General features: G+C 42.5%; 1 protein-coding gene and 1 long non-coding RNA gene across 2 annotated transcripts in view; one reads left to right on the top strand and one right to left on the bottom strand.

Moving 5' to 3' along the window:
* Positions 1-26,414, bottom strand: part of LOC146352397 (uncharacterized) — an 85,952-nt gene extending 59,538 nt beyond the window's left edge. Inside the window, exon 1 of the long non-coding RNA XR_014787354.1 lies at positions 26,191-26,414. This is a non-coding gene — a long non-coding RNA (uncharacterized LOC146352397). The remainder of the gene's footprint in view (positions 1-26,190) is intronic.
* LOC146352398 (uncharacterized) lies at positions 18,069-19,764 on the top strand. The gene has a single exon (XM_084832102.1). It carries the CDS (start codon positions 18,089-18,091, stop codon positions 19,370-19,372), a length of 1,284 nt encoding a protein of 427 aa, XP_084688228.1. The 5' UTR covers positions 18,069-18,088; the 3' UTR covers positions 19,373-19,764.
* Positions 26,415-26,691: the final 277 nt, after the last annotated feature.

The following is a 26,691-nucleotide window of genomic DNA, read 5'->3' as shown; positions in this document are numbered from 1 at the left end:
AGGGGTGTGTCTGGGGGGGTGTTCCTGGGCGGGGAGGGCAGAAATGCATGCATGACACATCCAATGTGTTGTACAGCAGCCTCCACCCTCGTTCAGCCCTCCTGCGGCTAGACAGCCGCAACTGGCTGTCTAGCTGAAAATGCAGGGCAAGAGAAGCGCGGAGGGAACGATCCCCTCACTGCTTCTCCTGCCCAGCTTTAGATAGGTGGTCACCTCCGAATTCAGAGGTGGCTGCCTATCTGGATAGGATTGCACCCTAAAAGTTGCAAAGCACAAGTTCCTTTACCCTAGCTGAACTTAAACTTCTCCAGGCTGCTTCTGCCTACTCCCTCTTCAGGCTCTGGTCTCCCTGACTCTGCTCTTAAGGGCTCTCTCTTTCTCTTTATATACCCTCCTCCCTCAAAACCAAAAATACTGCTTCAACCCTGAACAAATGAAACTTAACCAGGGAAATGAAACTACTGCTCTCAGGGATAGCCCCTCCCAAACCCAGGCTTCTAAGCCTGATCTTTTTACCTTTCCTTTCCTCTGTAGGCCTCCTTTACAGGCACAATGAGTCTTTTTGCAAGCCACTGTGGGCAATTCCTGGGTTGTTTAACCCAGGAATTGCAGGAGGAGTGGAGTGCATGCGCTATTTTAGATTTCAATTAACAACCCAGGAATGTCCTGTAATAATGGTAATTATTTCTAAATTAGTGTCTATACATATAAATTAGCATATGCACAATTCATGCAAATCTGTGTCCTCTTCTGTCTTCTTCTTTGGTGATGCAGTTCCTCTTTTGGGGGTGATGCATAAGTGGCTACCCTACAATAGTCAGGAATGCTGAGAGCTGTGATCCAAAACATGTGGAGAGCATCGGGTATGGGAAGGCTGGTCTCACTACATGTTACGTTAACAACATGATTAGCGATCATATTGTGGGTTATTTTAAAATTAAATACCAGGCACAGGGGCTCTGATTATGATTGAGACTGTAGCACATGGGGGGGGGGAGGATTAAGCCTTCCCTCCGCAGCTCCGGCCCTGGTAAAAATCCCACTAAGCAGCATGGGGGGAGGTGGGAGAGGAATCCCATTGCTGCTAATTCAAGACCTTATCTATAGTAGTGCCCTATCTTTGGAACTCTCTCCCTAGAGTTGTTTACCTGCCTCTCCTTTGGCTAGTTTCAAGCCCCAAATTGAATACAGGTGCTGATTGTTAATCCATGTTCCCTCACTGAGGTTTGGCCTGCCCCTGATTGATCCTGGCTCAGCTTCTAAGTATAAGTGGTATTTGTGACAGAAGCTTGTGCTTTATACTGAAACATTTCACATTTTAAAACCTGTATATATATATATATATATATATATATATATATATATAAATACATTGTAAATTCTTAAATCTACAAATTTATAATCTGGATGCTCTACTGGTGGTCATGTGTTTGGTTCTGGAGTGCTGTATCACCTGCATATATCGGTTGACACCAAGTTATTTATCATTTGATTTTTTAAAACATTTACATAGAAGTCTGTTTTATTGCCACTGGTTTTATTGCTCCTAGTTTTGTTGTTTTATAGCTTCCGCTGCTGTTCTGTGCAGGTTCTCTTGTTTATTGATTGTAATGGCTTTAATATTACTGAGCTGCCTTGTAAAATTTTAATTGAAAGGCAGGATACAAATGTTTTAAATAAACAACCAAAAATGCTATTACAGCCCACCCCCACCCCCATCTCAGTGGGCATGCAGTTCTACACAATATTTCATAAGTAGGTTCTCCGTATTATGTATGTGTGAGACATGTGACTGCTCCATGTGTGCATCAGGGCCAAACCACAAATTATGTTATTTTCACTTTTTTCAAAGTGTGCTTAAACTGGCCATTTTTTATTTTGAAGAAAAAGCAGCTGTGGTGCTTGGATCTAGAACATGTGTTTATTCTAGATCTGGGTCCCGTGCCAGTTTCCTGCTGAAAATTGCTCCTTCACTTTCTACTATTTGCTCCATCTTTTTTTGCAAGGAACAGCTGGGGGTGGCACAGCAGGAAACTGGCATGGGGCCCAGATCCAGATGGGAAGCATGCTTCAGATTAGGGCTCCAGAACTGCTTTTTTCTCAAAACAAAAGGATTCAGTTTAAGCATGCTTTAAAAAACAACATGAGAATAATTTAATGTGCAAAAAAGTTTAAAGCACTCCTCTCAAATTTCAAAGCAATTTTGTTGTAACTTGTTGTCACTAGTTCTAACCACTTTAATGTTCCTCTCCAATGCATGAAAAACAATAAATGTGATCTTAGTGCCTACTGTGGAGAGTCAGAATAAAGAATGGAAGCCATATGATGTGAGAAAGTGGTGGTGGTGTTGGTGGTTTAAAAAAAAAAACTTAAAGCATGCACGCGAAGACACTTCACTTCACAATTCTGCCTTCTGAAGTCATGTTCTTTCTTTAGCTTTAGGAAATGAGATGGGTGTCAAGTCAAAGAATTTTTTTGTATATGCCCAATGTAAAATATTTCTTAAAAAAACACAAAACTTTAAATGAGTTTTCTGTAGCAGCTGTTCAAGCTGTTAAATGATAATTGCATGCAAGTGAATGATATTCTTCCTGAAAACTCTTCTGTATAGATTAAAAAAAAAAAAACCTTCTTAAACATTTCAAAAGCCCATATTCTTTCATTTATGGGTTTAGGTTTCCTTCAAAGGGAACCATCATTACAGTACTTTCTTGTATCAAAACCTTCAAAAGGTAGCTAACAAAAGGAGTATTTGATAAAGATCTAAAGCCATGGCAAAACCTTTGATATATAATGAAATAATAGTGAATCACCTTTCCACACTTATGAAATAATGTATCTTTTTAAAACAACATTATCTCCTTGGCATATTGTACGGGCTTATAGGTTACCTCTTGTATTTGCAGCTGAAGTTAAAAAAAAACACCTCACCCCTGTGAATGTGATTTCATGCATTATTCTTTTCTATAACACAATCCAGCACTTCAACCCAGCTTTGATTGGCATGTATTACACTCCATATTAATATTATGCTCAATTGTTATTTTAAAAGAGGGAGCATAAAATCAGATCCTCACCTAATAGCATGTTAAAGGGCTAAAAATGAATCATTTCCTCAATTTTGAAAAATGCAATAGATAAAATTAGCATTTGAGTGAGCTAATCGAGAGAAAAATGTGCACAAAACAGATCTAGAAATAGACTGGTGCTTGGGAAAAATAATAATAGTAGAAGGTTGACAAGGAATGTTCTGGCATGGGCATGCCACTCGTGTATTTTTAGCAGGACACAAAAGACATTAAATGGGTTGAGGCAAAGTGGAAGTATGCCGATTGCAGCCAAATTAAAAACATGCATGGATTTGACATAGTGAGTGGGAAAGCAAAGTGTCTTCCATTTGTCTTTTGTTTTAAAAAATATCTTGTGAGCAAATATTATCTAGCTAGATGGAGTGGAGCAGAAATACCTGGATTCCAAACCTTGTACAACCATAGACTTTTCATGTGGCCTCAGATAAGTCCTGTCTTTCATGGGTAGATTTAAGTTGCAGCAGCAACCGCTGAAATGTAGTCTTATACATAGCCAGCAATGCAAGACTTACCAACCCAACCCAGCTGGTCAGGTATCCCTGGGCAGTATCCAATCGGACACTAGTGCTAACGTAAATTGCCTTGCACTAGGATAAGGGACCTCTAGTGTAATGGCAACAGCATTAGCTGTCATGACAGGATTCCCTGGAAAACCCATCACTCCAGCTAACACTATTGCGCTGGAGGTCCCTTATGTAATTTACACCAGCATTTGTGTAGACTTAGTTACTACCCCCTGCTTCCTCCTTTATTACCAGACACAGCAGAATCACAGACTGACTGGCCTCCAGGGGCCAGAAAAATCCCACAGAACCTTGTCTAAGAGAAGCTTGTTTCCACCTCCATCAGAATAGCGAGACTACATGGCCTGCTACACCACAGCAAGAGCAGGGGGTACTTTTCAATAAAGGAACAACCGTCACTGCGGCAGCACTTGTGATGTGCGTTGGCCTGGAAGGCAATGCTGTCACGATGATACACCCCTGTGGCCCTCATGCCAACACTTAAGACTGAGCCTATAACTACTGCATTTATGCCTGAAATTATACTGACAGTCTTGTATTACATGATATCTTCTAACTTTAATGCATCCCAAGATGTCCCCAATTTAGTATACAGCAGCTACAGTTTGTTCTTTAGAATTCTTACTAACAGCTTCGGGCACAATTCGGATAAAATTAGATACACTTAATTCTCATTAAAATTGGTCTTGAACCATGCCTAACACTTCTCTGATTGGAACCCTATGAAAGCAAATTAATACTCATTTCAAGTAGAAGAAATTAAACTACATCTTTTGCAATACTGTCCATGTTCCTGTAGATTAAAAAAAAGCTCATGGAGAGGAAAAAGAACATGGAAGTTTTATTTGAACTTCCAGATTTTTTCTTACTACCAGCTTTCAGATATACTCTGAAGAATCATCTCTGCCTTGTGTGTATTCCCCTCTGCACTTCTGATTTCACAAATTGCCTGCAAATGTTATTTTGGATGGTATGGCTGCAACTTGCCCTTGACTGGCTACAGTATCATATCTGTAATGTGTGATATTTCACATCACATGCAATGAGCAGTGAGAGGATCCTGCAATGGAGGGTACCCAGATGACTCAAGTCATCCATGTAATGCACAACTTCAAACATAAGCATTACTACATTGGAACAACGAAGTGGGAATGATGCCACACTGGACATCTCTCCCATACCTTCCCAGAATAGCATTGAGCTATTTAAGCCTGAATGGAAAAGTAAGGATAAAGTGGAGACTGATTAACAACAGGACAGGAGGCTTAGTGGGGCTTTGTCAAAAGCACTGAAAATCTTATATAGGAAAAGAATGCAAAGCAAGAATAGATAATCAGATATGACAATCACACATGCAACTCTTTTGTTGCACATAAATAAATTGATGTAACGATCTACATGTGGTTTTCTTGTTTTATTTTCCCACACTGAACTACTAGATGTACAGGAAACTGTCATGTCTGAAATAGCCCTTATTTAGCAAAGGTACTAAGCATAGAGAGCATAGAGCATGGAATAATATATTATTGATGATTGAATTATATTTTTAACTTTTGTATATTTCTATTTGTATGTTTTAACTGTATAAGTTTTAATGTTGTAAAGCCACCTTGAGTGCCAGTACTGAGAAAAGAGTAGGATATAAATATTATAATAATAATAATAATAATAATAATAATAATAATAATAATAATTACAACAACAACCACAACAGCAGCAGCAGCAGCAGCAACAACAACAACACAACAACTGAAGACATCATCATTTTAAAATCAGGTCCTTATTCTGTATCAATTATTTAAATTTGTTGTTGTTGTTCAGTCGTTCAGTCGTGTCCGACTCTTCGTGACCCCATGGACCATAGCACGCCAGGCCTTCCTGTCCTGCGCTGTCTCCCGGAGCATGCTCAAGTACATATTCATTGCATCTGTGAAGCTATCTAGCCATCTCATCCTCTGCCGTTCCCTTCTCCTTTTGCCTTCAGTCTTTCCCAGCATCAGGGTCTTTTCCAGAGAGTTTTCTCTTCGCATTAGGTGGCCATAATATTTGAGCTGCAGCTTCAGTATCTGTCCTTCCAATGAGCACTCAGGGTTGATTTCCTTTAGGATGGACTGATTTGACCTCCTTGCAGTCCAGGGCACTCGTAAGAGTCTTCTCCAGCACCACAGTTTGAAAGCATCAATTCTTCGGCGCTCAGCCTTCCTTATAGTCCAGCTCTCACAGCCATACATTACTACTGGGAAAACCATAGCTTTGATTAGACGGACCTTTGTCGGCAAGGTGTCTGCTTCTTACTATGCTGTCTAGGTTTGCCATAGCTTTCCTCCCAAGGAGCAAGCGTCTTTTAATTTCATGGCTACAGTCACCATCTCCAGTGATCTTGGAGCCCAAGAAAGTAAAATCTGTCACTGCTTCCATTTCTTCCCCTTCTATATGCCAGGAAGTGATGGGGCCAGATGCCATGATCTTCGTTTTTTTAATGTTGAGTTTCAAACCAGCTTTTGCACTCCCCTCTTTCACCCTCAACAAGAGGCTCTTTAGATCCTCTTCGCTTTCTGCCATTAGGGTGGTATCGTCTGCATATCAGAGGTTGTTGATAATTCTCCCAGCAATCTCAATTCCGACCTCTGATTCATCCAACCCGGCGTTTCTCATGATGTACTCTGCATATAAGTTAAATAAGCAGGGCGACAATATGCAGCCTTGTTGTACTCCTTTCCCAATTTTGAACCAATCAGTTGTTCCATGTCCGGTTCTTACTGTTGCTTCTTGACCCTCGTACAGGTTTCTCAGGAGACAGGTAAGGTGGTCTGGTACTCCCATCACTTTAAGAATTTGCCACAGTTTGTTGTGATCCACACAATCAAAGGCTTTAGCGTAGTCAATGAAGCAGAAATAGATGTTTTTCTGGAATTCTCTTGCTTTCTCCATGATCCAGCGAATGTTGGCGATTTGATCTCTAGTTCCTCTGCCTCTTCAAAACCCAGCTTGTACTTCCGGTAGTTCTTGGTTCGCATACTGCTGAAGCCTAGCTTGTAGGATTTTGAGCATCACCTTGTTGGCATGTGAAATGAGCGCAATTGTACGGTAGTTTGAACACTCTTTGGCGTTGCCCTTCTTTGGAACTGGAATGTAAACCGACCTTTTCCAGTCTTGTGGCCACTGTTGAGTGTTCCAGATTTGTTGGCATATTGTGTGCAGCACTTTAACAGCATCATCTTTTAGGATTTTAAATAGCTCAGCTGGAAGACTGTCATCTCCGCTAGCTTTGTTGTTAGTAATGCTTCCTAAGGCCCACTTGACTTCACTCTCGAGGATGTTCGGCTCAAGTTCAGTGACCGCACTATCATGGCTATCAGGGACATTCAGATCTTTCCTGTATAGTTCTTCTGTGTATTCTTTCCACCTCTTCTTAATCTCATCTACTTCTGTTAGGTCCCTGCCTTCTTTGTCCTTTATCATGCCCGTCTTTGCACAAAACGTTCCCTTGATATCCCCGATTTTCTTGAAGACATCTCTAGTCTTTCCCATTCTGTTGTTTTCCTCCATTTCTTTGCATTGTTCATTTAAGAAGGCCTTCTTGTCTCTCCTTGCTATTCTCTGGAACTGTGCAATCAGTTGGATATATCTTCCCCTTTCTCCCTTGCTTTTTGCTTCCCTTCTTTCCTCAGCTACTTGTAAAGCCTCCTCAGACAGCCACTTTGCTTTCTTGCATTTCTTTTTCTTTGGGATGGATTGAGTTGCTGCCTCCTGAACAATGTGACGGACTTCCGTCCATAGTTCCTCAGGCACTCTGTCTATCAGGTCTAATCCCTGAAATCTATTCCTCACCTCCACTGTATATTCATAAGGGATATGATTTAGGTCATACCTGAATGGTTTAGTGGTTTTCCCTACGTTCTTCAATTTAAGACGAAATTTTGCAAGAAGCAGCTCATGATCTGAGCCACAGTCAGCTCCAGGTCTTGTTTTTACTGACTGTATAGAGCTTCTCCATCTTTGGCTGCAAAGGACATAATCACTCTGATTTCGATATTGACCATCTGGTGATGTCCATGTGTAGAGTCGTCTCTTGTGCTGTTGGAAAAGAGTGTTTGCTATGATCAGCGTGTTCTCTTGGCAAAACTCTATTAGCTTTTGTCCTGCTTCATTTTGTACACCAAGGCCATGCCTGCCTGTTCTCCCGGTGATTTCTTGGCTTCCTACTTTAGCATTCCAATCCCCTATGATGAAGAGGACATCTTTTTTTGGTGTTAGTTCTAGAAGGTGTTGTAGGTCTTCATAGAACCGATCAACCTCAGCTTCTTCAGCCTCAGTGGTTGGGGCATAGACTTGAATTACTGTGATGTTCAATGGTTTGCCTTGGATTCGTACTGAGATCATTCTATCATTTTTGAGATTGTACCCCAGTACTGCTTTTCCCACCCTTTTGTTGACTATGAGTGCTACTCCATTTCTTCTAAGGGATTCTTGCCCACAATAGTAGATATGATGGTCACCTGAATTAAATTCGCCCATGCGTGTCCATTTCAGTTCGCTGATTCTCAAGATGTTGATGTTCAGTCTTACCATCTCATGTTTGACCACCTCCAGCTTACCTTGATTCATTGATCTGACATTCCAGGTTCCTAAACAATATTGTTCTTTACAGCATCGGATTTTCTTTTCACCACCAGACACATCCACCGCTGAGTGTCCTTTCGACTTTGGCCCAGCCGCTTCACTCTTTCTGGTGCTACTTGGAAATACCCTCTGCTCTTCCCCAGTAGTATATTGGACACCTTCCGACCTGAGGGGCTCATCTTCCGGCGTCATATCTTTTAGCCTTGTGATACGTTCCATGGGGTTTTCTTGGCAAGAATACTGGAGTGGGTTGCCATTTCCTTCTCCAGTGGACCACATTTTGTCAGAACTCTGATAATCTAGACCCATTTCAGTCGGGCTTCAGGCCTGGGCATGGGACAGAAACGGCCTTGGTCACCTTGGTAGATGATATGAGGAGGGCTCTGGATAGGGGTGAATGCTCCTTCCTTGTTCTCCTCGACCTCTCAGCGGCTTTTGATACCGTTGACCACGGTATCCTCCTGGACCGCCTTCAGGGGTTGGGCACTGGGGACACCGTATTGCGGTGGTTCCAGTCCTTCCTCTCTGGCAGGTACCAGAGGGTAGCACTGGGAGAGGAGGTTTCGGACCCGTGGCCACTTACTTGTGGGGTGCCACAGGGTTCCATCCTCTCCCCGATGCTATTTAACATCTATGTGAAGCCGCTGGGGGCTATCATCAGGAGGTTTGGGGTGCAGTGTCATCAATATGCGGATGACATGCAGCTCTACCTCTCGTTCAAATCTTCACCAAGGTTGGCCGTAGAATCCCTGTCCAAATGTCTGGAGACGGTGAGTGGCTGGATGGGGAGGAATAAGCTGAAGCTGAACCCTGACAAGACCGAGGTACTTTTGGTGGGAGACAAGAGGAGGCTGGGGGATGTTGACCTGGTGTTGAATGGGGTACGGCTACCCTTGAAAGACCAGGTCCGCAGCCTGGGGGTCATTTTGGACTCCCAGCTGTCCATGGAGGCTCAGGTGTCAGCTGTGAGCCGGACAGCGCTGTATCAACTCCTTCCGTAGAGCGCCCCTTCCTTCCCGACCATCTGCTCCCATCGGTAGTACATGCCCTGGTCTCCTCTCGTTTAGACTACTGTAATGCGCTCTACGTGGGGTTACCCTTGAAGACGGTTCGGAAACTTCAGCTGGTACAGAACGCGGCGGCTCGCCTGATTAAAGGCAAGATCACATCACTCCAGTTCTGAAGGAGTTGCACTGGTTACCAGTTGTTTTCCGGGCCAAATTCAAGGTGTTGGTTTTGACCCTATATGGTTCCGGCCCAGCCTATCTTAAGGAGCACCTCCAGCAGCACCAGACAGGCCGCTTAACAAGATCAGCCTTGGATGGCCTTCTGTCTGTCCCATCAGCCAGGACAGCTAGACTGGTGGGGACGAGGGAGAGGGCCTTTTCTGTGGTGGCCCCCACTCTGTGGAACTCCCTCCCTAGGGAACTCCATCATGCCCCATCTTTAATGAGCTTCCGTCGTGCATTAAAAACGTGGTTGTTCAGGCAGGAATTTGGGGGGGGGGGTTAGGGTATTTTAGGAAATGTTTTTATTGTAGAATTTGATTGTTTTAAACTGTTTTTATTGTATGTTGTACATTGCCCAGAGTGGCTGGGTGACCAGCCAGATGGGCGATTAATAAATTTAGTAATAAATAAATAAATAAAAAGAACTCTCACCCCTGTCCGTCTTGGGTGGCCCTGCACAGCATAGCTTATGGCTTCACTGAGTTACGCAAGCCCCTTTGCCACAACAAGACAGTGATCCATGAAGGGGAATTATTTAAATACAGATTTGTAATAACAAAATTCAGCTCTAATCCTATTACAAAACAATATTTCATTCTGTGATTCAGTTTAATTGTGCCGTCACCTAAAAGTTATTTTATTCTGACAACACTATTACAAGACGTATCAGTATGAACCACACATACGACCAAGGCTTCATTCATTTGCATGACCATGAGTGCCTCTCTTGTTGCAGTGTCCTTCAGCTTTTTACATAAGAAAAAACAGGGGATAGAAAAAAGAAAGAATGGACATCAAGAGAGAAATATTTTGGTCCCATTGGACATTCCATCTCTAAATTTAGTCTTGATTTACTTCCAAGACATTTGAGATGATTATTGGAATGTGTGGTATCAGAGTTGAGATGCATTATCAGCTTCTCACAAGGAAAAAGAAGCTAAGAGCTTTTATCATGCCGTTGCCTTGCCTCATTCATGGAATATCCCTTGTAGCCCTACAATAGCTACTAACCTGGCTGGCAGCCTAAATCTATGAATGATTTAAGACCTGAGAGAGAGAGAGAGAGAGAGAGAGAGAGTAGATAGAGATATATTTAGGGTAACTTGATACTTTAAATTCATGTATTATATCCAATGGGTTATATCCAATATTAGTCTACTTAAGTCTCATTCATTTTAATGGGCCTATTCTAAGTAGAGCTAACATTGCATACAACCCCATATTATAAAGACCTCCTCTCATATATCTTATTTTTTTCATATTTTTATTATTGCTTGCTCTTTCTCGCTCTCTCTGTGTTTTCATTTTGTTCTGCTTACACAATCACAAACGCACACCACATGAGGAAAAGAATTCCATGATGATTCCACAGTAGGTGTCTTTCCTAATTAAACAGATGGCTTCAATTCAGCTTTGATGAGGGAAATACTTTAATTTACTAAAAGGTATTCTATGTCACATGCCACTCAACAACATTAATTTTACATAAAGAATTATTTCTGCCAACTGTGCTATTCGCTCTGCCACTCAGACTGAAGGAGAAAAAAGTAATCTGTAATCAAATGAGTGTGTGCGTGCGTGTGTTACACTCCATGCCTTCAAATGTTTGCTTTCATGTTGCCACCATCACTGTCTTCTTGTAAATGGAAAGCCCAAGAACACAGCACAAAAACATACAGTAATCAAATGCAGTAACATACTGTTGAAAGAATACTATTTGCTCTCTCTCACTCCCTAGGTTTTCGTGTAGAATTATACTTTATGGTGGACAACAGAAGCATGATTAGTATCAACCCTCCAACCGCTGATGCTTTATCTGTTCTTTTCCTATGGCAGCCATGTGCATATATAATTGTTGCAGTTGATTAACCAGTACAAGGAACTGTTGGGGAGTGTTTTAATGGAAGAGTCCCAGCTTTCTCATGCTTCTTCTACCTGTCGTTTAATTACATGGGAGCTAGATAGAGTCAGCCTCTCTTACCTTTTGTGATGGCTTACTTAGAAGGCTGTTTTCAGAAGGCCGCAGCGGGACCATGACTTGGCTAACACTGGGGGAGTGAAGTGGTGGACCTTGTGGATGTCATTAAGACACTCCCTACCTTTCTCCTCATAATTCAAGCACTGAACTGCTCTCTAAGACCATTAAGAACCCCTAGCAATCAAGGCAGATTGTGTTAAATGAACCACTACTTTAATCTCTTTATCTTATCTATATTAATGGATCTTTTCAACAACTATATCCTTACATATATTGCCTACCCATAATGGCATGTAAGCTGCTGTTTGCAGCTCTGGCACAGACTTTCACTATTTCCCCAAATTCTCTTCATGACTATTCTTTTCCCCCACCTATCTGAATTCTCAAGGGAACCGAGAACATAGGACAGGGGTGAGCAAAAGGAAAATTGGGAACTACTGATAGATCTCTAACAAACTGGCAGTAGATCAGCAACGATTTCTGATTTCCAACTGTTTAATAATAGCAACTACTAATGTTATAGAAATTTCAGTTGTTGTATGTCTGTTATACTATGATTTTATAAGCTAAACTATGTCTATTCTACCTCAGTGTGAGACTGCTATGCTAGACAAAGACACAGCGCCTTATCAGAAACTCGGGAATGCCAAGAATGTGTTTACTAGGGTACAAGGCTACCTCTCTGCGCATGCCTAAATATGTAAAAGGTGCTGTCTGTTTTTTTGTTTCCCGCTCAGCTAGACAAAGAGATTAGTACAGCGCAGGCGTAAGACAGCCCCCAAAGGTCTTGCCTATATAAACTTTTGAATCACATCACTTGATTGTAACCTTTGATGGAGCGTTAGCCCCAAGGGTTGCCTTATTCTGCAGAATAAAATCGTGTTGGACCAGATCTCTGCCTCCTCTCGTTCTTGGTAAATGAATTGGAAGGTCTACCAGGGAAAAGAACACAATTTTTGTAACAAATTTGGCGACCGCGAAGGACAGCCCTGTGTGACCTGGGAGCTAGGCAAACGCTGGATCAACCCAAGCGGAGGGCGCCCTGGACCTTGTTTGGTTCACCGTGAGGTTTGAGGCAGCTGTTGCCTGGCAACCCAGCTAGCAAAGGACTCCTGAAGAGACGAGGCGAGTGGCGGTCTTTGGAAGACAGGACGAAACGCTGTCTGACTCTGGGGTCGTTTGGAGGCTGAGCTACGAGGTAAGTCAGATCGCACTGTCTGGGCCATCTGGGGAGTGTAAATCTCCCATTCTCGTCTAACTGAGCCTTGCTCAAGTAGCAGCAGTTGGACCAGAAAAAAATTAAAAAAAACGGCCGGCAGGATGGGATTGAAACTTTCCGTAGGAGAACATAGCCAAGACCCACTGGGATGCATGCTTAAGAATTTCAAGTTGTTTAAATTAGATTATGGTGTCAAGATGACAAAAGATGAGCTCATAAAGTTTTGTAATGGGGAATGGGTAACATTTGGTGTTGGCTGGCCAACTGGGGGAAGCTGGGAGAAAAATGTTGTGTCCAAGGTATATAATAAAGTGATTGTTGATAACCATGGGGATCAGCTGCCTTATATTGATGCTTGGCAAATGTGGATATTGAAAAATCCTGACTGGATAAGAAAAGGTAAAGGTCAATATTGTAAAGCCATGATGGTTTGCTCCGAGGTGAAATCCAAGGTTCCTGTTCTTCCTGATTCAAGTCATACGGAAGGAGACCCTGCCCAAGGTGTGCTGAGTTTTTCCCATCCCATTCGGACCGTTAGGTTGGGAGGGGAGGTTGCTGGGGGAGGGAGGTCTCCCCCTCTGGAGAGCTCATCTGTTACATTTCCGCGTCTCGCTCCCTCTGTGTTGAAAAGCCCTCCACCATATTCAGGTTTGTTAGAGGAAGCAAGAACAGCTGAAAAAGTTGTAAATCCTGAGGAAAGAGATTTATTTGAAGTCTTAAAGATTGTGGCAGAATCGGGAAGTAGAGAGGATATTTTGAATGTTGTGGAAAAAGTTGCGGATGTATATTCGCCCCCTCTTTTGAGATCTACAGCCAGAAAGGGCTCATATGAGTGCAAGATGACAAAGGTGGGAAGACAGCTCCCCCTGCGGGAAGTAGTCGGCCCTAACGGAAGGGCTCTTGTTTATGTGCCATTCACTACATCTGACCTGTTTAATTGGAGGAATCAGAACCCCTCCTTAAGGGAGGATCCTCAGAAGATGTACAGGCTGTTTGAATCTATTTTCCGAAGTCATAATCCTACCTGGGGAGATGTGCAAACCATGTTAAATGAACTTTTAACTCCAGATGAAAAGCGGATGGTAGAAACACAAGCCTTAAGGCAAGCCCAGACTGAGAACGGAGCCGGTGGACCGCTCCCAGCCCAGGCATTGCCAGATCGGGAGCTGGGTTGGCAGGCTGGGTCAGAGGAGCTGATCCGCTACAGGCGGCTCATTTTACATGGAGTTCAAACTGCAGTCCCCAAGACTACAAATTTAAGCAAACTATATGAAGTCCGGCAGGGACTGACTGAGGACCCTAGTGCATACCTGCAGAGATTGTTTGATGCATTCCGTCAGTATAGTGATATTAACCCTGACGCTCAAGAGAATTTAAGGATGGTTAACATGATGTTTATTGCTCAAGCAGCGACGGACATTAAGAGAAAGTTGCAGAAAACTGATGGGGCAGCAGCAATGTCTCTGCCCCAGTTGATGGAGATTGCTTATAAGGTGTTTGTGAATCGTGAGAAAGTAGAGAAGAAGGAAGCAGATAAGAAGGGCAGACAGAACGCAGCTTTGATTGCAATGGCAATCACAGGGCAAGTCCCTGATTGGGCAGATAAAGGTTTGAAGAAGGATTTTGGAAAACAGAGAAAGCTGCATTTGGGAAGAGATGAATGCGCTTACTGTAAAGAGAAGGGACACTGGCGAAAAGACTGCCCAAAGCGAAAGGGGGAGAAGAGGGGGGCAATGGTGGCCATGGAAGGAGAAGGATCAGATTGACGGGGACCAGGGTCCGAGACCTCCACCCTGAAGAGCTGCCTGGCTCTGAAGGACCCTCTGGTTACAATAAGGGTGGAGGGAAAAGAAATAATGGGACTTATTGACACTGGAGCAACTTATTCCATGCTGCCAGAAGCACAAAAGCCACAAATTAATAAAGATAAAACCGTAATAATTGAAGGGATCGAAGGCCAACCCACTAAGGTCCCTTATACTTTTCCCCTTCTCACGAAGGTTGGAAGTTGTCATTTGGAGCATGAATTTGTTGTGTCTGAAAGGTGCCCAGTTGCACTTCTTGGACGGGACTTGTTGACAAAGTTACAAGCAGAAATTTTTTTTCGAGATGACAGGATGGTTGTTAGGTTGCCAAAGCAACAAGGATCTAACTATCAAATGTGTTTGCAAGTTTATGTGGATGAGAGCATGCGACAAACAGCAGATCACTACTGGGCAGCCGATGTGGCAAAAAGGGCCCCAGAAGATGTATGGGCAGGGAAGACTCCTGCAAGAGCAAAGTTTGTTAAGCCTGTGCAGATCAACCTTAAGCCTGGAGCTCAACCAGTAAAGATTAGACAATATCCCTTGTCACTAGAAGTCAGAAGGGGACTGAAACCTTTGATTGAAAAGTTTAAACGATATGGCTGGTTAAAAGAAGGAACTTCACCCTTTAATACTCCTATAATTGGGGTGAAGAAACCCCCCAAACCTGGAAAGGGGATTGAGTTCCGCTTAGTCCAAGACTTAAGGTCCGTCAACAATATTATCAGCACAGATCATCCTGTGGTTCCAAACCCACACACCATTATAACCCAAATTCCCAAAGAAGCCAGATGGTTTTCAGTATTGGACTTAAAAGATGCGTTCTTTTCAATCCCTTTACATAAGGAAAGTCAGAAAATATTTGCATTTGAATGGGAAGATCCCGATACCCATATTAAGGTTCAGCTCTTGTGGACCGTCCTTCCGCAGGGACTGACCATGAGCCCAACAATCTTCATGGGTGCATTGCAGAATGACCTGAGGCAATGGAAAGAGGACCGGCCGTGGGTATCCTTGCTTCAATATTCAGATGACCTTCTTCTGGCCACCCAGACAGAGGACTCATGTGCTGAAGCGACTATCTCCCTCCTGCAAGAATTGAACTTGAAAGGCTATAAAGTGTCAAGAGAAAAGGCTCAGATTTGCCAGACCCATGTCACCTTCTTGGGCTACCTGATTCAGAAGGGAACCAGAGACCTGAGCACTGCTCGGTTGGACGTCATACAGAAGACACCGAGGCCTAAAGACCCTCGAGAGTTGCGAGCCTTCCTTGGGCTCACTGGGTTTTGTAGAATGTGGATACCTGATTATGGGGGGAAGGCGAAGCCCCTGTATGAAGCTTTGACAAAGGAAAATATCATCCACTGGAAATGGACAAATGAAATGGAAAAGGCTTTTCTTGAGCTGAAGCAAGCCTTGGTGTCGCCACCCGCTCTGGCCTTACCAGATCCCAACAAACCATACCGGCTCTATGTACATGAAAATAAAGGAGTGGCATCAGGGGTTTTGACCCAAAGGACAGGTCCTTCCTGGAGACCTGTAGGATACTACTCCAAGACTCTGGATCCAACTGCAAAGGGATGGCCTGCTTGCTTGAGGGCTGTGGCAGCAACTGCGCTTTTAGTGGAAGAAGCCCAGAAAATTGCCATGGGAGCAGATATGGAGGTGCATACTCCTCATGGCGTACCTCAGATCTTGGGAAGCAATGGAGATAAATTTTTGAATCCGTCACGCCAGTCACGCTATGAGATTTTCCTGCTTTCAAGCCCAGGACTCACATATAAGAAGAGCAATCTTTTGAATCCTGCCACCTTGCTCCCTAAGCCAGATCTAAATTGTCATGACTGTTTAGAGATTTTGAGTCATGTGACTCTAATCAGGCCTGACCTCACTGATTCCTTATTACCAAAGCCAGACCTTGAGGTGTTTGTAGATGGCTCCAGCTGTGTGATAGATGGAAAAAGATACACAGGATGTGCAGTAGTAACTCTCGAGAAGTCCTTATGGAAAGAGCGTCTTCAGCCATTGGTCAGCACAAGCAGCAGAACTAACAGCTTTGACCCGAGCCCTAGAAATAGGAGAAGGAAAGAAAATAAATATCTTTACAGATTCGCGATACGCTTTCAGCACAGTACATGCAAATGGAGTGCTGTGGAAAGAAAGGGGCTTCATTACTGCTTCAGGACAGAGGATTGCAAATGGATCCCAGATCATGAAACTTTTAGATGCCCTGATGAAGCCAAAAGAAGTCGCTGTGATGCACGTGAAGGCGCATGGGAAGAGTGCCAATCCCGAAGAAAGAAGAGGCAATGCTTTGGCAGATAAGGCTGCAAAGGAAGCCGCACGGATGGGAGGTGAGGAGGTGCATTATGAAGGAGCCCTAATCCCATATTTGAGTACAGATTTAGTTCCGATCTACTCTCCAGCTGAGCATGAAAGAGCTCTTGAATACAAGGCAAAGCAAACTGAAGATGGATGGTGGGTAGTCCCAGGAGGCAAAGTGTTCATACCCAAGCCTCTCTTGAGTTTTATAGTGAGAGACTTGCACCAGGCTACACATTTAGGAGGAACTGCAATGGGGGATTTGCTTGTGAGACACATTGTGGCCCCAGGATTGTATGTTGAGACCCAGAGAGCGGTGGCTAACTGTCATTTGTGCCTCAAAAATAACCCAAAGATGTCCAAACCCCCAACTCAAATGGGAGGTCGCCCATGGGCTTACTATCCTTTCCAAAGACTTCAGATTGATTTTTCAGAGTTGCCCCGGACTCATGGATATCGATACTTATTAGTAATAGTAGACCAATTGACTGGGTGGGTTGAGGCTTACCCCACTCGCACAGCCACTGCACAAATAGTAGCCAAGATCCTGTTAAAAGAAGTAGTCCCTAGGTTCTTGTTACCTGAAGAAATTGAATCGGATCAGGGACCCCATTTTGTTGGACGGGTGACGCAAGCAGTGGCTCAGGCACTACAAATCAGCTGGAAACTACACTCCCCTTGGAGGCCTCAATCTTCAGGTCAAGTTGAGAGGATGAATCGCACCCTAAAGTCAATGCTTACTAAAATTTGCTCAGAGACTAAGTTGAAGTGGCCACAGGCCTTGCCAATCGCCTTAACTCGAATACGGTGCACCCCCAGGGGAAGTATTAAATTGACACCCTTTGAAATGTTATATGGACGCCCACCTCGGATATTACCTATGGCTGATAGTTTAAATGTAAACTTAGAAGTAGGGGCTTTAGAGATCCAAAAATATGTTACTGCTTTGCAGTCTGTTTTGTCTTGTCTTCACAGGTTTGCAGCACCATATCAATCCTTGCCTTTGGATGCTCCAGTGCATAATTTCAGTCCTGGTGATTGGGTGTTGATCCGGTCCTGGAAAGATGAACCACTTACTGAGAAGTGGAAGGGTCCATTCCAGGTTCTACTCACCACTCACACGGCTGTAAAAGTCGCTGGAGGAAAGAAGTGGATCCATCACACCCGCATAAAGGCATCACCTGCACCAGAGAGGGTCATACCAGAAGCTGACCCACCTGAAGGCCACCGTTGGAGCAGCAAACCACTAGAGGGACTAAAGTATTTGTTCAGGAGAGAGCAGTCTCCTGATGCTTAAACATGCATGTTACTCTTTCCTTCTTAAGTCTAGTTGTTTTAACACTTCCTACTCAGATGAAAGGAAACTGGTTTAAGAGACATGCTGAGCATATGTTTAAGCAAAACGGGGAGAATTCTATTCTTTACTATGAGCACCCATCAACTGTCAGAGACTTCACTTTGTTGCCTGCCTTGATCAGAGAACCGCAGGTAATAGTTGGAGCTCTACAGAAAGAGGGTACTCTCTTCTCGAGAGTCCCTGATGAATTGAGCAAAACTGAGTTTCGAAAGTTCAAATTCCAGACTTACACCAGGGGAATGTGTTTTTGTTGTCAACATTCTGGTGCTTGGAATAATAAAACCCTTAATTATAACAAGGCTAAACCTCTTCTAGATGGGTTGAGAAATTATTCACAGTGCACTGATAGGTTTTGGCTTTGGGGAAGTTTTAATTCCTCCTATTCTTCTTCCATTAATCTCGGTGACACTGATTTTGGCAGTCTATACCCCGAGTACCCTATGTTCTCTCCCAATTATTCTGGGATAGGTAGCATATGCTCAGGTTGGCAGATGAGAGATCCCAATCTGTGGTTTTTCTTCAATGGATGGGCTACCAATTACCACCCTGGAAATTACCAGTGTGTAGGGGTTGGGTATCTCACCATCCCGGTACAAGTGGTGAAAACTCCATCTAGAAGGAAAAAGAAAGAGGTTGGAGGGATGGGGCAACTTGTAGGACAGATGGGTAAGAACTGTGATGATACTGTAATAATTGGAAAACAACTGTCAGATTCAGAACCAAACAGGGTAGGGGGTGGGCTAGTTACGGGATTGCTTACCCTGGGTTCATACCCAGGAATTATTGCACAAGAAAATAGAAGAAGCATCCTAGGCCTCACTTGCCGTTTAGAAAAGACCATCAATGCCACAGCCATAATGGTAAGGGCCATGCAATCTGAAATTGAAGATCTCAGCCAGCTGGTGGCCCAGTATCGGTTTGTTTTAGATTATCTCTTAGCACGCCAAGGTGGCTTCTGCACCCTAGTAAAGCAAGGGTGTAGAGTAAAGTTCCATGATTTAAACAAAACCATAGAAGATGAAATCGCCAAACTACAAGATATGATTGGACAGAATTATTCAGGAACAAGTGATCCTTGGTTATGGTTGACTTCCTGGCTCCCTGATTTTGCATGGTTAAAACAACTTGTAATCAACGCAGTTTTGTTTGTTATGATACTATTGATGATGGTTTGTGCCTTTAAGTGTGTAGTCCACTGTTGGACCAAGGAGAGGTATGGGATTTAAGAAAAGCCTTTTGAGGGGGGAGTGTTATAGAAATTTCAGTTGTTGTATGTCTGTTATACTATGATTTTATAAGCTAAACTATGTCTATTCTACCTCAGTGTGAGACTGCTATGCTAGACAAAGACACAGCGCCTTATCAGAAACTCGGGAATGCCAAGAATGTGTTTACTAGGGTACAAGGCTACCTCTCTGCGCATGCCTAAATATGTAAAAGGTGCTGTCTGTTTTTTTGTTTCCCGCTCAGCTAGACAAAGAGATTAGTACAGCGCAGGCGTAAGACAGCCCCCAAAGGTCTTGCCTATATAAACTTTTGAATCACATCACTTGATTGTAACCTTTGATGGAGCGTTAGCCCCAAGGGTTGCCTTATTCTGCAGAATAAAATCGTGTTGGACCAGATCTCTGCCTCCTCTCGTTCTTGGTAAATGAATTGGAAGGTCTACCAGGGAAAAGAACACAATTTTTGTAACACTAATAGTATGTGTGTGCATGTGCATGCGCATGCGCATGCAACTCTGATTGTTGAAGCAAAGAGCCAGAGCTGACATTACTTTAAAGATGTAGCTGCTAGCTATGTCTTCCTTTCATTTTTACTGTATAGTAGATGGGGGGGCGTGCAGGGGAGCAATCTGGATCAGGTCAGTAGTGTGGGGAAAAGGGGACTCTAAGCCTTTCGACCTCGCTATTGGCCCGATCAGGATCAGAGGGGCCATGCCTGCGATTTCTAATTCAGCACGTTCACTATGTCTTAACTTCTGGGTCCAGTGCTGATTACTGCCACAGTTGTGCCCTTAAGGCTGCAGCCCAATGCATGTTTATTTGGGAGTAAGCCTACTGAACACTTCTGGCTAAACATGCACAGATTGTACTGTGCACAGATTGTACTGTGTACCTCAGATGGTCTTCTCTCTGTCCCATCAGCCAGGACAGCTAGACTGGTGGGGAAGAGGGAGAGCGCCTTTTCTGTGGTGGCCCCCACTCTGGAACTCCCTCCCTAGGGAACTCTGCCATGCCCCCTCTTTAATGAGCTTCCGCCGTGCATTAAAAACATGGTTGTTCGGGCAGGCATTTGGGGTGGCTTAGGGTATTTTAGAAAATGTTTTTATTGTAGAATTTGATTGTTTTAAACTGTTTTATTGTATACTTTGTACATCGCCCGGAGTGGCTGGGTGACCAGCCAGATGGGCGATTAATAAATGTAATTAATAAATAAATAAATACATACATACATACATACATACTGTTCATACAGTTTAAACATCAAAATAATACAGTTTAGTCTTGTTCAGCAAACAGAGCCTAGCCAAATCCAACGTGCTATCTCAAAATAAAAAGACCTGCTTGTGTGGCTTGTGTCATCTTAAGAACAACGGTGAATCAGTAAAATTCAAAAACAGTGTGGGTCAGTAAAATTCACTATAAAGTCTAATTTGGCCTGAACAGTTCTGGACTTAATTAAACCATTTCTACTGGTTTCCAATCACACTACCAGTTTGTAAATATTCATTTAATATCTTTCAGTGATTTCCGCAAGTTAGATCAGCTAACTCCTAAATAAGGATGCTGGAAAAATTCGAGACAGACTAAAATGAGCTCAGATTTCTAACAATCCAATCTGTGGAATCCACTGCAGACCAACCTCCTCAGGCCGCATGGAATCCATGGACTTCCAAATTTTTTTTAAACAAAATTAACATTCCTGAAATTTACACATATTTATTTGTAGGAAAATATGCAAGTTTCTTCTGAGTCTGATAAATAATATACACGGGGAAAAGTTGAATGGAGTGGGGGATAATACCCTAAATGTTACATACTAAGGTTAGGTAAATTATTGAAATTGTTGTGAACCCTCTTACGGAATTTATTTGCATGTTTTTCACACAATGAAAAAAATCAAATCCGTCTGTGAGCTCCTAAGGAGCTCCAACATGGAATTTGCATTTTTCACAGCAACTGCACACTGGGTTGATATTTTCATCAAGGCATCCACCACAACCCCAAGATCAATTTTTGGTCAGTCACTACCAGCTCAGAGCCCATCAACGTATATAAAGTTTGGATTTTTTGCCCCAATGTGTATCACTTTAAAAGGTAAAGGTAAAGGTGTCCCCAGCCAGTCGTGTCCGACTCTCGGGGGTGGTGCTCATCTCCATTTCTAAGCCGAAGAGCCAGCGCTGTCCGAAGACGCTTCCATGGTCATGTGGCCGGCATGACTGAACACCGAGGTGCATGGAACGCTGTTGCCTTTCCCGCCAAAGCAGCACCTATTTATCTCCTTGCAATTTCCTGCTTTCGAACATATTGTACCACATTTGCAGTTTTAATGCCCATTCCTCTACTTTGGACAGATCCTTTTGGAGCTCCTTGCTGTCCCACTTATGTTAAACACCCTGAATGAATTGGTGTTGTCAGCAAACCTGGCCACTTCACTCCTCACCTCTAACTCCAGATCATTTATGAAAAGGTTTTAAAGCACTGGTTACTCTCAATACAGATCCTTGGGAGACACATTCTTTACATTCCTGCATTGCAAGAAGTGACCATTTATTCCTACTCTTTGCTTTCTGTTCTTTAACCAGTTACCAATCCCTACCAGGACCTCTTCTCTTTTGCCATGACTGCTACGTTTCCTTATGAGTCTTTGATGAAAGTCTTCACCAAAAGTCTTTAAGAAGTCTGAGAAATCAATGTCTACTAGATCACCCCATTCACATGCTTGCTGACAGTCTTAAATAACTGTAAAAGATCAGTGAGACAGGACTACCTTACCTTTGTGAAAGCCATGTTGATTGTTTTTCAGCAAGACCTGTCCTCCCATATGATTGATAATATTGTCTTTAATAACACTTTCCACCAGTTTATCTAGAACAGACATTAAGGTAACTAGCCTATAATTTTCTGGTTCCTCCTGGATCCCTTTTTAAAAATTGTCGTTACATTGGCAACTCTCCAGTACAGGAGCTGATCTTAGGGATATGGAACATACTTTTGTTAGAAGATCAGCAATTTCACATTTGAGTTCTTTAAAAACTCTTGGATGTATACCATCTGGACCTGATTATTTATTTGTCAATTTGTCAATAAGATCTAGAATTTTATCTCTTGTCACCACTATTGGTTCCTCAGGCTCCCTTCCTGAAAACAAGTATCTGCCCTACATCTTTTGCTGTGAAGCCAAGAATTCGTTAGGCTTCTCTGCAATTGCCTTATCCTCCTTTAGCACTCCTTTAACTCCTTTATCATTCAACAGCCCAACCACCTCCCTAGCCAGTTTCCTGCTACTGATATATCTAAAGAAATTTTAAATTATTGGGCTTCATTTTTAGTATTGATATGCTCCTCAAAATTATCTTTTGTATCACTTATTGTTTGATTTCTTTTCTTTTATGCAAGTTTGTATTCCTTCTTGCTCTTCTCATTTGGGCAACACTTCCATTTTCTGAAGTAATCCTTATTTTTCCTAATAGTTTTTTTTGACACTGTTCATTAATCATGTTGGTGACTTCTTGGGCTTAGTGGTTCCTTTCTTGACTGGAGCTTCTATTATTGTTGTTTTGAATAATTACCAAGCTTTCTGGAGAGGTTTGCACTTCTTGACTTTCCCTTTAAATTTACTTTTACCAAACCCCTCATTTTTTAGATGTTTCCACTTTTGAAGTCAAATGTGACTGAACTGGACTTTGTTGGCAATTTTCTATTTACATATAAATTAAAATTGACAGCGTTGTGGTCACTTTCCACAACTGATTCAACAGCACTAACATTTCAGGTCCTGGACACTATTTAGGATTGAGTCTTAGGGTTTCCAATCCCTTGGTTAGTTCCATGACCACTGGTTCTACTGCATAGTCATTTCAGGTGTCTAGAAATTTTACCTCATTGTCGTTCCAGAATATATATTTCTCTAGCCTATGTGAGGGTCACCCATTACTACAACATTCTCTTCTTAGATGTCTCCCTGATTTCATTCTCCATCTCATGATTATCCTGAGCATTTTAGTCAGGGGGACCATACCATATCCCCACTACTAATTACTTTTCGGGTATGATATTGTCAGGATACCCCTATGCACATGATGTGGGTTTGGGGTTGGTACTGGTAGAGGCAAAGGAGACTTAGAAAAGCAGAACAGGATCAAAAGATGGGAAAGGATGAAAAAAGATCACATATTTCCTAATCCTGGGGGGCCCCAAGCCTGTAATTTGCACTGAGAAAAGATCTATTCCCTTCAATGGGAGGTGTGGATTGGGACCAAAGTGGGGGCAAAGAAGCAAAGCCACTTATGCCTCTGCTAGGGTCACAATTAAGATTGGGTCCCCCAAGTTTACTTTTAACTCAAGAGAAAACCAGACGTAGCTGCATGCCATGTATTAAAAGTAACATTTAGTTGGGCTCTTAGATTCAGTTCAAGAGACATTTTACTTGATTTTTAACTGTTGGCTCCAAAATGCAAATCTAGCACCATTAATGTGAGATGCAAACTGTTCTGCATAAATCCACAGTGTCATTTGTCATATGTAAGATTGTCTACTTTTAGTTTAAAACTAAAACCAATTACAGAACCAAAATGTTTGACAAAGAAAAGCCAGAATCCAAAGTGTTGGAAAGTCTGGTGTGACTTAACAGCAGAGTTGCTTTATACAAAGAAAGCATGGTAACACAGCATTTATTATTAGAGGGAATAAATGCAGGCTAGAGTCAGTCTAGAAGTTCAAATCAACTTACTTTATTAGTACTGTTTTACACATCACTGAAAAAGACTATCTAACTACAAGCACCCCCTAAAGCTTGGTGAGTGTGTGTAAGTGAAGGCATGAGATATGGTGACTTGCTTCCCTCATGGAGAGAGCACATGTTGTGTATTGCAAAGGCAAAGAGGAAGAGGAAGGGGATGGAGTAGAAGAAAGGAACAGATGAAGTTACAGCACAACAAGGGCTGTTGATACAACATGTTCTCTATCACCCTCTAGTGTCTGGAAGCATGCAGAGCAGCAGAGTTGTTCCTATTATCTAGGCTGACCATATTTCCTTGAGACAAAAACGGGATATTGGGATGACAAAAATGGGATGGGGTTATGTAATATGCCGTATTCATGAAGCATACCACACTGAACACTCTAATGCAGGACTGCAGTGGCCAGACTGCAAAAAAATCATAAACATACACCAAAAAGAAAAACAAGGAATGAACACCCCGACTGCTATCACAAGCTGGTATATGCTAATGTCCCACCGGAGAGTTCCGCTGTAATAAAAAAAATAGCTAACAGCCTGTTGAACCGAAATATGAGTCTGAAAAGTCCGAATCAAACTGAATGTAGGGCAGAAAGAATCTTTATGGGCGGAATGATGGTAGAAATAACAGTAACACTCACCCTCCTGGCTCCCACACGCTGAATGGGGCTTAGTGACCGCCTCTTGAATTCCCCGCCACTGCAGACAAACAAGGGGGCAGCGTCTGATCGCCGCTAGTTCAAGAAGCCTGGCCTTGACTGGATAAAGTAAATGGACCTTCCTCTTTCATCACACTAGTAGTTTTACTGCACACGTTGATTAGCATAGAGCCTTATGATAAGCGCGTTCAGTTTTTTTACAAAAAATTAAAAACGGGACAAAATTGACATTTATATTAAAATGACGGGACGGTCATTTATTTAAAATATTTTTTAAAAAAAGGGTACTGCCCTGTTTAAAATGGTACGTATGGTCAGCCTACTTATCCAACACAAAGAACTATGGTTTATAGAATACATCTGTTTACAACAGAGGGAATTTCAGAAGTATAGAATGACAAGTGGTTATTTACCGGGAGGAAAAGAACTCATATATCCTGCTGGGTCAAGCAAAGCCTCTATGCATGCGTAAAGTAGCTCTCTGGATTGTGGCCAAGGCCTTCCCCTATTGTTATGATAAGGCAAAGCTAAGATTCTTTTGGTGCTCTGAGCAGGCAGGGCTGGCTTTTAAAATCATTCATTGTTCACATTCACCTTTGAATTTGCACACCACTGTCAATATCTTGAGTTTATTGAGCCCCATTGTGTGAGAATAAAGCATCTCACACCTTTAAATTCTGTTTTCCTGCCATCACATGCTGAAAGTGATATTAATGGCAGTAAGTGCTAAAATAAAAATTGTTGTGAGAGAATTAAGTGCTACCCAAAAAAACAACAAAAAAAAAGCTTTTAAAGCCACACAACGATCCTGAAATAGCTATTATAAACATTTGTGCTTGCTATGGCTTGCAGTTAAACTTTAAAAGTAGCACTTAAATATGCATGTTAATAACATCCACAAGGCATTTCTTTCAAGCCTGTTTGGGCTGTTGAAGGGTTTAATTTAACCACAGCATTCATTTATGTCTAACAGTTAGAATTTTCCTTTAAGCTCAAAGGAGCTGGGGGTTGAACTATGATCTAATTGGTGAGGAATGAAGAATGTTTTTCATGTTTTATAGACAACATGAATCCTGATCATTTTACATCAGTAAATTATAGACCACTCCACTCACTCCATCTCCCCCTGGCTGCTCAGACCCATCTCTCATTAAGCTATAAAAATAACTTGCAGTGTTTGGGAGCTCCTAGAAAGCTCCCCTGCCAGACGGCGTTATTTTTGTATCACTAATGCACATTCACTAGTCAGTTCAGAGCACGTTATATTCTTTATTGGGTCTAAGTAAATTAATTTATAGCTACACCTACATGTCAGAGGGGACGTATGGGGAAGCCAGCCTGGTAGAGGGAACGATAATTTATTATTGATTTCCCACTCCCCCACCCCCGCCAGCTTCTTTTTAAAAGCAGCTACAACTCACCGGCCCTTCTGTTCCGTCTTCTACATCACAAATGATCTACAGGACATGGCTGGTGTGACACAGCAGTTCCAGTGGGTAAAGTAAAGGACATAAAAGTCATCATAATATTACTTCAAGACAAATGGTGTGTCATTGAAACAAGAATCACTTAAAAAAAAAAGGCAGGTGCAAAACGAAGACTGCAAATTATGCCCTCTAAATGGATAATTTGCCTTTGAAAAGAAAACCCAGGGATCATTTTACACATACGAATGTCTGGGTTTGTTTGTTTTTTCAACAGTCAATATTTGTCTGTTAACGTGCCCACAGTCAAGCGGAAACTCACTTCAGTAGGATTAGGGCTTTTTAGCAGTATGACAAATTATAATCTTTTACCTGAACAACAGTTAATTTCAAAGGAAAAGAAATGGAGGAGCTACGCTGGTCTGCCAATGTTTTAAAGAGGGGGCAGGACACATTTCCTCTGCCTGTCTCCTTCTCAGGTTCTTCTAGTCAAGTGTA

The sequence above is a fragment of the Heloderma suspectum genome, chromosome 2, assembly GCF_057233095.1.
Source record: "Heloderma suspectum isolate Gila_16-S chromosome 2, 16-S_ref, whole genome shotgun sequence".
NCBI lineage: Eukaryota > Metazoa > Chordata > Lepidosauria > Squamata > Helodermatidae > Heloderma > Heloderma suspectum.
The sequence above is the reverse complement of the archived record's forward strand: the minus strand, read 5'-3'. Positions and strand labels throughout refer to the sequence as shown.

What these genes read in the sequence shown, in the direction of transcription:
- LOC146352398 (XM_084832102.1), top strand. Translation starts at nt 18,089, where the DNA reads ATGCATGTTACTCTTTCCTTCTTAAGTCTAGTTGTTTTAACACTTCCT.